The 12,020-nt window shown below is 39.6% G+C and overlaps 1 protein-coding gene across 2 annotated transcripts in view; it reads right to left on the reverse strand.

The window, feature by feature from the left end:
• The window catches only part of akap6 (A kinase (PRKA) anchor protein 6), a 243,609-nt gene that overhangs the window by 53,954 nt on the left and 177,635 nt on the right, over positions 1-12,020 (reverse strand). For both annotated transcript variants that reach the window (XM_044373900.1, XM_044373901.1), the window contains one exon: positions 3,562-3,708. In XM_044373900.1, coding sequence (XP_044229835.1) covers positions 3,562-3,708 — 147 coding nt within the window. The remainder of the gene's footprint in view (positions 1-3,561; positions 3,709-12,020) is intronic.

Below are 12,020 nucleotides of genomic sequence, written 5' to 3' on the forward strand. Positions count from 1 at the left end.
TGGGGGGTGGGGGGTGGTGGATGGATGGAGGAGAAGACGGAGAAGGAGAGGCCGTTGATGTGTAGTGAAAATCTTGACTAAAAACAAAGAGGGGAGGACAGAGAAAGAGAGAAAATGAAGAATGAAGAGGGAGACAAAAAAAAGAGGATGAAAGAGGGAGATGGAGTGGGAGAAGAAGAGGTGGATGACAGAGAGAGTGAGAGAAAGAGAAGGAGAGAGGAAGTGGGATCAGTAAGGAACGAGAGGGAGAAAGGAGGAAAGAGGGAAGTTTAAGGAGGTAAAGAGTAAAGAAGAAGTAAGGTTGAGAGAGATGCACAGCAACAACAATAACAACTGTAATGATAATAATAATAATATTAATAGTAGCAGTGACTAATATATTATTATATATGACATCATTAGATTATTAATAGTGAAGCATCAGTGTTAGAGCAGCATGTTACTGTTGTAGCTGCTGGAGGTGGAGCTAGTTTACACTACTTTATATACAGTTAGCTAGTTTAGTCCAGTGGTTCCCAACCTAGGGGTCGGGCCCCTCCAAAGGGTCAGCAGATAAATCTGAGGGGTGGTGAGATGATTAATGGGAGAGGAAAGAAGAAAAAACAAAGTTCTGATACACAAATCTGTTTTCAGTTTTTGGACTTTTTCTCTAATCTTTGATTTTGGCTGAAATATTGGATCATTTGAACATTTATTGAAATGAAAGCATGTGAGACGTTTAGAGGGAAAAATCACTATTTGGTGGAGCTGTTAACAACTCATAGACATGTGAAATGTGACCACGATTACACACTGCTTTTTGTAAGACGTCAAAAGACAAAAAGGTTGGAAACCACTGGTTTCATCTTTAACAATGAGTTGTATTTTAAAAGCTTGTTATATTATCCATTGTGTCAAATCTTCATCTGAAAAGTAACTAAAGCTGTCAAATAAATGTAGTGGAGTAGAAAGTACAATATTTCCCTCTGAAATGTTACAGCAGGGTTGTCCACATACTTTTGGCCGTATATAATAGCGATGAGGAGGATGAATGAAAGAAAACAGAGGAGAGAGAGAAGAAGAAGAAGAGAGGGGGAGATTAAAAGTGATTGCTTCACTGACATCCTGCTTTGTCACTACCCAGAATCCCTCTGTTCCTCAATAACACACACACACTTTGATACGTGTGTGTGTGTGTGTGTATGTGTGTGTGAAACAGTATTCTCAGTCCAAATGTCTCTTTGTCAGTAATAGAAGTTTAATCACAGTCTGGTTACTGTGGCGGAAACACACACGGCGACGGAGAGAGAGAGAGAGAGAGAGAGAGAGAGACAGAGAGAGAGAGAGAGAGAGAGAGAGAGACGCCTCATCTGTTGCTGTTGTTTAATTTCTAAAATGGAATCTGTTTCAGCGAGGTTGATACATATGTTAATGCACACACACACTTCCAATAGTGTTGAATTTGCGATACGTTGAGTGTGTGTGTGTGTGTGTGTGTGTGTGTGTGCGCCATTAGGGACTACAAGGAGACACACACACACACACACATACAGATGGCGTTCACTCCTCCGCTGCTCTCTCTCTCTCTCTCTCTCTGTTTGTGTGAACGAGCTCGACGCGTCGACGTGCGGCGCTCGGGTTGACAGGAGACGGTTTTGTTTCTTCGGAGGAACAAAGTCATATCGTCACATTTCAGCCTCCTGATGAGCCGCCGCCAGCTGTCACCAACGCCGCCGCCGCCGCTGCTGCTAGACCTGGAATTAATCACCACGCCCCAGTGAGGTAAAAAAAAAAAAAATGGTGCCGACGTGCCCATCAGCAAGGCACACACTGCTTCCTGCAGCCCTCAGAGGAAGTGAGAAACATCCAATCACAAGTTTAAGATTCTGGAACAATTTTAGAAGAATTGAACGACTACGGAGCAGAATTTGAACCTCCGACGGGCTTGTTCTCCGTAGCGACGTCAGCTGAGGCTCATGGGTAATATACATGTCATGACAGGTCATCTTTGTAGAACAGGCGCTACGCAAAGCCAGATGCATTATGGTCAATCAAAATGACAATTTTAAGAAAGAGTATTTCAGTATTTTGGTCCTTTTCTGATTGTTTTTGATAGTTTCTGGTTCTGAGTGATGTTTATTAGCACATGTTTGACATATTGATGTATTTTCTGTACATTTCTGTCGTATTTGTTATTGATCTTTTCATCTAACTTTGGATAGAAAGCAAATAAAGGTATTTCCCAAAACTGTTGAACTAATCCTTTAGTTTTTACTGATCGTAATTGTTCTAATAATAATAATAATAATAATAATAATAATAATAATAATAATGATAATAATAATTATGGGAGTTTTGCTCTTTTACTTCCTGATATTAAAAGTTCGTCTCAGGGGTCAGAACGGCTCCGTCAACATGACAGTGCCGTCATCAGCGTACTTCTGTACTTCCTCCTCTTCCTCCCAGAACAGGACGAATACATTTTAAACTATTTTTTTCATTCGCTGTTCATCCGTCAGCCCACAGATGTGCAAAGACATCGATCTTTACTTCAATGTTTCAAACGTTGGATTTGTTTTTCAAGGCTGATTTTTTTTCTTCCACTCATTCACAACATTTTTGTCTTTTTTCTAATCCTTCTCTTTTATATAAATGAGGTTAAATCAACATTTTTACATAAACTATTTCTACTAAAATGGATTTTCTCATGTATGTGTTAACTGCACACATGAGACAGCTGGTGCATTAGATAACATCAATATCTAGATATAGTAGAGATATAGTTATCAAATGTAGTAGTGTGGCATCTGATAGTATAATAGCTTGAATATTAAAGGAACATTCTGGTATATTTTCCTTAAATGTGGCCATTGTAGCTCCGCTGGTCGTGCTAACTTTGCACTCAACGTCTCTGTTGTAGAGATTCAGGGAAACGAGGACTTACCCCAATAAATGTTGTTTCAAATCTCTACAGTGGAGTTAGCCTGACCCATAGAGTCACCGAGGACACGTTTACTGGAGGTTCAAACATACCAGAATTTTCCCAGTACAGTATCTGGTCGGGCTGAATCGACTCCCATTGTTGTCTGTCCACCATCCAGAGAACACAGAGCTACGTTTGTATAAAACCACACCTGAGGATAAAGCTCAGCACTTCCTGCCTATCTATCTATCTATCTATCTATCTATCTATCTATCTATCTATCTATCTATCCATCCATCCATCTCGTTACGTTCCTCCACACAGTTAAAGGCCACGGTGGCAGCAGGGCTCCTTAATTGAGACGACACTAATTATCATCTTCATGTTGGAGATTAGATCAGTGCTGATTAGCCTAAAATTAGCCACACCACCTACACACACACACACACCCACCCACCCACCCACACACACACACACACACACACACACACACACACACTCTCCTGTCTCAACAGAAATATCAGTGTGATTCTCAAGATAACATCTCTGTGTTTGGCTCGTCTCCAAGACACCACTGTTGCTCTCCTGTATTTCTGAAACTTGACTCTTTGTATGTGTGTGTGTGTGTGCGTGTGTGCGTGCGTGTGTGTGTGTGTTACCTCCAGCTGTCTCCACGTGTGTGTCAGGTTGTGTATTTTGCGGTGGAAGTTGCTCGGCAGTTCGGTCCCGCTCCTCTTCAGAGACTCGGCTCGGCCCAGCAGGCTGGTCTTCCTGCTCTCCATCATCATCAGCTCGATGTGGCTGCTCTGTAGACGCACAGGACACACACACACACACACACACACACACACGTTACACAACTCACAGGAGGGTATTTCACTAGTTTACTATTACTATTACCATTAACGGGTTTGACGACTGTATGTTTATGAAACACACTTCAGATGTTTTTCACCAAATGATGTTTAATTTCACAAAAAGTGATTAGTTTTCCTCCAGAGCTCCACAGCAGCTTCTACAGAAACATAACAATAAACTCATTCATGAACCACAACACTGATTGGTTGAAATGATCACTGGCCACGCCCCCTTCATTTGCATATCACAACTAAAGACCAAATCTAGAAGAAAGAAAACATCCGATTCAGACGTTTGACGGTTCCGACTTCAGCTCAAATTAACGATTAATTAATAAATTATTGATTTTGTTCTATAAGTATTTTTGCAGTATATAGCAGTAAACAAACAAAGCAGCTTCTGACTTGTAGGGAGCATTTCTACATACGTTCACCTCAGTTTTTGGGACATTTTAAAAGTAAATAAATAACAGAAAATCACAAAAAGCATAATGTGTCCCCATTTAAATATTGAAAAAGTCAACGCCAGTGTCAATATCTTATAGTTTATACACACAGAGGAAAAAACACTGCAAGTGAGCATAATCCAGACAGTAATGATGTTTCCTGCAAAATAAAGCAAATAATAGTATTTACAGATCTTTCAATGGATGTTCTGTTATTCTGCAAAGCACAAATAGTGGAGTTTTTTTTTTTTTACGAATATTTGTTTCATACAAATATTTTAAAAATGATTTGTTTTGTTTGTCTCTCCTCTGCTCCGCTGTGACGTCTATCAGCAGGTCTCAACGAGGTGAGTCACATCCACCTGCTACATGACGCACATTTCCTAATTTCACTCCCAGAGCAACTGACACTTTAATTTTCTAAAATTAAAAGCGTAATAAAAACAAAAAAAAACATATTTTTAAGGCCTCTTTCCACTTTTATTTGAATACAAATACAAATAGTTTTGCTGCCTCAACAAATACAGATACAAATACAGATACTGGACTCTCTGCAGCTGCTGTATTTCATGCAGATGGTGAGTATTTGATTTTTCAGAGTAGTAGTCCTTTAACTGCTCTGTCAAAATAAGAGCAGATCTTTTTTTTATTTTTATTTTTTTGTTGTTGTGTGCAGCTCGTCTCTGTCGATGAAATGTTTGAGGGATTCGCAGGAGTTTCCAGCAGATTTCTCTCTCGCCTGCTTTCGACCACTTTAAAGCTGAAACTCCTTCCGTCGCGCCTCCGCAGCTCCGCCGACGCGCAGGAATCAAAAACAACAGCAGCAGCAGCAGCACTTGACGGCAGACTGCAGACTTCTTTATGAAGAGAGATTTTTTTAAAGAAATGTTCCGTTTTGTATCACCGAGCGTCGCTGAATATTTTTCTTTTCCCTTCTGGTTTTGTGCTTTTTGTTTGAGCTCTTGTGGTTCGGAGAGCGAAGGAGTTGCAGAGGAGTTTTTTTTTTTTTTTTTCTATTTTTGACTCTTTAAGTTACTGTAGTGAAACATTTTGACAGAGAACATTATTGAAAGTCATGTTTTTAGCTGCAGTCGCCCCCACACACATATTGTGACTGTGATTGTTTATATCCTAAAATCAGTTGCGTCGAGACAATAAAAGTCACGCCGTACATCTGAATGAGTTCACTTCAAGCAAACTTAACCCCTTAAGACTTGTTGTTTCTATACTTTAAGTTGACTCTCAGTACTGTGCATCAACCTGTGCAGCTGCATCAATCTCATCCACGGCTTTTTCCCACCTACAAAGCTCCGATTGTTTCTCTAAGCAGGGAGGGAACCTGCTGTCAGCGAGCACAACAACCACTAACTGTTTGAATCACAGAGCAAAATTAAAGATGTGATGTAATGATTCGGAGGTTTAGAGGTTGTCAGAGCTGAGTCAAGTCTCTGAGATGTGACTTACAGGTCAAACATAAAGTATTTCAGTCTGTCAAGCTTTATTATACAGATTACAATAATTTAACAGACAAAATCAAACTAAATACTGATTATTTAACGGAAACAATGTCGAGTTTTCATCTCAACATCTTCATACTACGCTGCTATTTTTGAGTTATTGCGTGATTTTTGCAAAACTTTTGCAAAGATAAAACTGCATCAATAACTACATCTAACTATATATATGTATGACTATATATCAGTAACTTTATCAATAATTCTTGTACTTAATCTGCTAAACACAACTAGAAAACTAGAAAATGCACCAACACTAATTTTATTTTATTTGACTTTTCTTACATACTTCAGATATTTCTGTTTTTGTTGAAGGACCTCAGTTTTGTTCCCATATTGACTGAATGTTGTATAATTATGGAGATATTGATGTATTTTCACCTTGATCTACAGAAACAGAATAAAAATCTGAATCCAAAACTCTTCCTTTAACTTCACATGTGTGTGTGTGTGTGTGTGTGTGTGTGTGTGTGTGTCAGCTCTCTCTCTATTCTCTCTGCTTCTCTTTCAACGCGTCCTTGTTGTCTGAATTGTTTTCATTTCAATCTGTCTCCACTCATTTTTCCGCTCTGACCTTTGTTTTTCTTCTTCTTCTGTCTCTCTCCTCTCTCCGTCCCCTCGCTCAGACCTCTTGTCCTCATTATCCTCATTTTCTGCGGTTTTATTGCCTTTTTTTTTCTTGCTTATAACGCTGAATAATTCAAACTATCTTCCTCTTTTAAAACATTTCAATTCAACCTTTACATGTTCTGCTATTCCTCCCTTCACTGCTCTCTCTCTCTATCTCTCTCTCTCTCTCTCTTATCCTCTTTTATTTTTTTTGTGAATCCCTTCATCTTTTGCAGCTCTTTCTCCTTTTGTCCTTGTCTCCTCTTTTTTTTCACGTCGGGCCGCTCCGCTCCTCCGTCGTTCTGATTTGTGGTCTCAACACTTCTCTTCATCTTTATTTTCTCTACTGTAACAGCTCTCTCTCTCTCTCTCTCTCTCTCTCTCTCTCTCTTGTATTTGCTTAATTCATCCATCTTTTTTTTCCCTCCATCACTCTCATCTATCTCCTCTCTCTCTCTTTCTTTTCCTCTTCTCAGTTGTTAGTGCAACTCTCCATCGATGCCTCCATCTTTTTTTTTTTTTTTTTTTTTTTTTTTTGCTTAATTTCCCTCCTCCTCCTCCTCCTCCTCCTCCTCCTCCTCCTCCTCCTCTGTTTTCTCTTTCTCCTCTTTTCATTTTCTGCATCGATAGCTACTTGATTCTACTTTTCCCTTGTCGTTTATCATTACCGCCTGGCGCCATTTGAATATTTAAATGTCTCTTCTCTGACTCTGAGTGTGTGTGTGTGTGTGTGTGTGTGTGTGTGTGTGTGTGTGTGTGTGTGTGTTTTTTGCTGCGCTGTCATCAGAGAGGCGGCGGCCATTTTTCAACGTCGCCGATTCTGATGGAGATGCTATCGCTCAACGCTTCACGGCCATCCATCCCCTTCACTTAGCTAATAGCCACGCCGCAAGAACAAGGGATCGACGGCATAAAAAAAATAATAAATAACAAAAAAAAAAAAGAGAGAGATGAGTGGAAGGTAAATATGTCGGCGTCGCACTCGTCTAACAGTCAGGAAATGATACGATTTATACGCTGATGGCAAATATTGATTTAAAAAAAAAAAGGGGGGGGGAGAGGGAGCCGGTGGGGAGAGGGAGGGGTTGTTTTGTTGTTGTTTGTTTGTTTGTTTGAAGGATGCCACTGATCCAAAGTCAAAGAAAAGAGAGAGAGAGAGAGAGAGAGGGAGAGGAGAAAGGAAGATAGACACGCCGATTAAAATGCATGAGATCCGAACTTCCAGATAAGTGCTGAGAGAGGGATCTTGGAGAAACGGGAGGGTGAGAGATGGGAGGGAGGGGGAGAAGAGGAGGGGGGAGGGGGGGGGGGGGGGATGCATGGATGGCTAGTTGTGATGTATTCATGCCTCCAGTCAATCTCCATGCAAGGATGGACTGAGATACACAGGCCTGAGGACGGAGAGAGAGAGAGGAGAGAAGAGAGAGAGAAGGGATTGTGTGGGAGGGATAAAGAGGAAAAAGAGAAAGAGAGATGAAGGAAGAGAATGAAAGAGAGGACAAGTAGCTCGGACACCGGAGACACGACGACGGGATCCCTTTTTATCGTTAACTGAACCCTGAAAAACTCAGGACGATGTGATCAGAGCTGTAAATTACCGGCTCGACCTAAACGCATCCGTAACGACAGGAAACCGTTTTCAACTTCCTGTGATTAGATGTGACAGAAAAAAGTGAAGAATGACCCAACAGTCGTGAGGAATCATGGGAAAACAGGCCACATGTAGTAGTCAGTAAGATTTGATGAAAAAGTCCTGAATAAAAGTAACGATGCAGCAGTGAAAGCAGATCTTTTACTTAATTAAAAGTAGAAAAAAAAACACAATTAAAACATTTTACAATACAAGTAAAAGTCACACATTCAAAATCTTATTTAAGTAAAAGTACAGTCAATATTATTATTAATATCAAAGCATGAAAAAGATGGATTTTTATAGCTGATGCGTTCATGGTTAAGCTTGTTGAGATGCAGCTAATTAATTGTTTTATTTATAAGTTCTGTCTGTAAAATCATAACCTGTGAATATAAAGTTACATAAAATCTAAATAAAAGTACTCGAGTTGAATGTTTAGCAGTCTGTGGAGGAGATTTTTCATAGTTTGGTGCCTCAAAGATCACAAATTATAATCAAAACTGAAATCAAAACAATCAAAACTGAAGTGCTGTTTGACAGAGAGGATGTGTGACGTGACGGAGACGGCGTCGTGTAATTTGTTTTATTAAAACTAGACTTTTCAGCAGCCGTATCGTGTCACAAAGAGACGACAGAAACTCGTCCTCTTGACTCTCCGTCCGGCCCGATCTCCAGGTTTTCAGCTCGTCTCCCTCTCGAAACAAAAGAACTTGGACGGAGTTCCGAAAAACCCCCCAGACAGAAAAGCTGGTTGAGTTTGTAATCTGAATGTGTGAGTTAAACCTTTGTTTAACTACCAGATAATCCTTTTCCACCTTTTCCTCTTTTGCCGTGTTTTATTTTTTTCCTCTTCTTTCTATCATCACCTCGGGGGCTCACGGGGCTGTAAAGGACGCTCTGACCTCTCTGGCCTCCTCTTCCTCTCTGACTCCGCCGCCGCCGCCGCTCACGTCGAGCATCAGTTCAGCGTTTGGACAGAAATCATAAAACATCATTTGGGACTAATTCAAACAGATTAGTCGTCGTCTCGGTTCCATATGTCGGATATTGGTTTTCACAGAAAAGCTGTTTACCTGCGTTTGATCGCTCGCGACGCTGAAATGATGAACGGACGTAAACAAAAGCTGATGTCATGTAAATGTTAGAAGAAAGGCATCATTTCAACCAGACGGATCTTAATATGTGTATTTATTTCAGGAGGACTCATGTTGTTGTTTTTTTTGTTTGTTTTTTTAGTGAGCAAAACCTTAAAATCAAAAACGTGTTCTTCTTTTTGTTCTTTTATTTTGGAAAGTTTTAAGGGTTTGGCCTACGAGCAGGATTCGTGACATCACGACTAGCTTGCAGCCAATCAGGATCCAGTATGCAACTTAAACAAAAAAGTGTGATGTGGAAACTTGAAGCCTCCAGTGGACAAACACTGAGAATGAACGTCTATAGACATCGATAGAGCACGTTTCAAAATAAAAGACAGTTCAATATTAAAGCTGCCAGCAGCATCGGTCGGGACTTCGCGCTCCAGCCCGTCGGGATCGGATCATGTTGCTTTTTAAAAATGAGGGAATTAAGTTCGGTGTGCTTTTATTTTGAAAGTTTGAGACACCAGTGGACAAATACTGAGAATGAACTTTACAGTGAAGGAGGAAATACGACAAATATTTACATATTCATAGATTCTGGAGAAGAAGCAGATTTGTTTGTGGAAAAACCATATGAGACATATATTATTGTTCCAGTATTTTTTATATGTCATAATACATGTGTGGAGAGGATGTTAAACTAAAAAGACGAGGCAATAGTTTTGTTATTTTGTTATTTGATAATTGATTATTTGTATTATTATGAAATCAAAGAGTAGCGTACGATATTTTTGTTGTTGTTGTTGTACTTATTGTGTCCATATTACTGATACGGGCTTCTCAAACTACACTCAGTACACTATGTGAGGTTTGCTGAAAGGCATTCTGGGAAATGTGAGTGAAGATTAGTTGATATAAAAACAGACAAAGACGGTAAAGTGAAGTCGCCAAAGACTGAAAAACAGCTGGACTGATGTGTAGATTTTTATACGGTAAAAATGTGAAATATATTTTGCATCACTGAGTCAAACAAATGAACCAACAGGAAAATAAATGAATGAAATTATATTTAAATGTCTGAAATGTGCTGATTACTTGTGAACACACACATACAAAAACCTGCAGCTCCAATAACTTAAAGTTGTGATTGTAGTAAATGTCTATACACAGAGATATATATTTAAATAGAACGTATTTAATCACATAACGGAGGTGAGAGATAAAGAGGAAACCGCAGAGCTTTCCAAAAAAACACAGAGAAACGAGGGATAAACGCTTGACAAAACAGACGAGAGGGAAAGAGGGAGGAGGAGAGGAGGGGTGGGGGGGTGGAGGGCGTGGGGGGAGGGGAAGAAAATCAACAAGCAATCATAAGTTTAATTTGGTCTCCATATTAATGAGCACGGAGCTGAAATGTCAGCAAAAATGCAGTCATACATGAAAAACATTTAATGCATTTTGAACATTCGTTTCTTTTCTTTTTTTTTCTTCTTCTTCTTCTTCTTCTTCTTCTTCTTCTTCTTCTTCTCTCTTCTCGCAGATTCATCTTATCCGCCCGAATGAGAGAAGTTTGTTTGAGGCTGCATAACGGAACCGTTTTGTGTCGACACGGCAACTAAAGTTCAGAGGGAAGTGATAAGGACGGGACGCGTCTTCATCATCATCATCTTCAACATCTGTCTTCTTCTTCTCTGTCTCTGTGTCTCCATCCTCTGACTTCTCCTTCTTCTTCTATTACTACCAGACTAATTCTGTAAATAACTACCATGACTACTACTAACACTACTAGTACTAGACTCCTGGCTGTAATCCTCAGAGATGAATTGATCTAATGTTTAAAATAAATTGTGTCTCTCGCTTCTCGTCCATCATCCACCAACAATGAATCCCATGTTTTTAACAGAATTTGATTATTGATTGATTATGATAAACTCATTATTGCTGCTGAGCTTTTTTAAATATCATTGAATCCAACAACCTGGATCGACTCGTTAAGGGTCCGACGCACAACGAACCGCCACCTGTTAGACTCGCTGTTTCCTCTGAGGATAAATGTAAATAGATCTTTTAGTGTCGGATCATACCTGCAGTTTGCCTTAAAATGTTCACTTGAAACCACGGTTACTACCTCCTTAAAGTTAGGCGACCTTCGTCGTCATGACAACAGTAAACACCACTTTCCCGACTCGCATTTGGAAATGGGAAGTGAACAGCGGTCTACTGCAGCCGAGGCTAACTATCTAGCCGTCCGCACAACCTGCCTCTTCTTAATAATAATATTATTATTATTATTATTATTATTATTATTATTATTATTATTATTATTATTATTATTACGGCCACTAGATGGCGTCTGTCGCTCAAACGTAGCTGTAGGTCGTTTTGTGCGACTGACTTTAAGACCGACAGAGTTGTTTTTCTGGTGCTCACAGCCCGGTCAGGCCTCTAAGATCAGCTGATCAAAAACTCTCAGCTGTTCATTGATCAGACCGTCTTGATCAGTTTGTTCCTAATGACTCCATATCATCTGTTTCTGTTTTAATTAAATTTTTTTTAAAAAAACAAAACAAACACTAATTGGCACCACTTTCATATTTCTATTTACTATTTTAAGATGTTTTATTTAATTTTATTGTCATTACAAATGTTAATTTTTAATGTGTTTTTAGTATCATTTTAGTATTTCTTACATGCATTTACATGTATTTTGCAGCTTTATCTGTTTTATATTGAAGAGATTCTTTTATTGGCATTCAGTCTGCTTTCTTGCTTACATTTCTGTGTGTGTGTGTGTGTGTGTGTGTGTATATGTGTGTGTGTGTGTGTGCACGTGTGTGTGTGTGTGTACGTGTGTGTGCACGTGTGTGTGTATGTGTGTGTGCACGTGTGTGTGTATGTGTTTGTGCACGTGTGGGTATTTGTGTGTGTCTCAGTGTCTCCGGTTGAGATGGATGTTCCACCGGCTCTGAAAGAGCAGGAA

The sequence above is a fragment of the Thunnus albacares genome, chromosome 15, assembly GCF_914725855.1.
Source record: "Thunnus albacares chromosome 15, fThuAlb1.1, whole genome shotgun sequence".
In the NCBI taxonomy this organism is placed as follows: Eukaryota; Metazoa; Chordata; class Actinopteri; order Scombriformes; family Scombridae; genus Thunnus; species Thunnus albacares.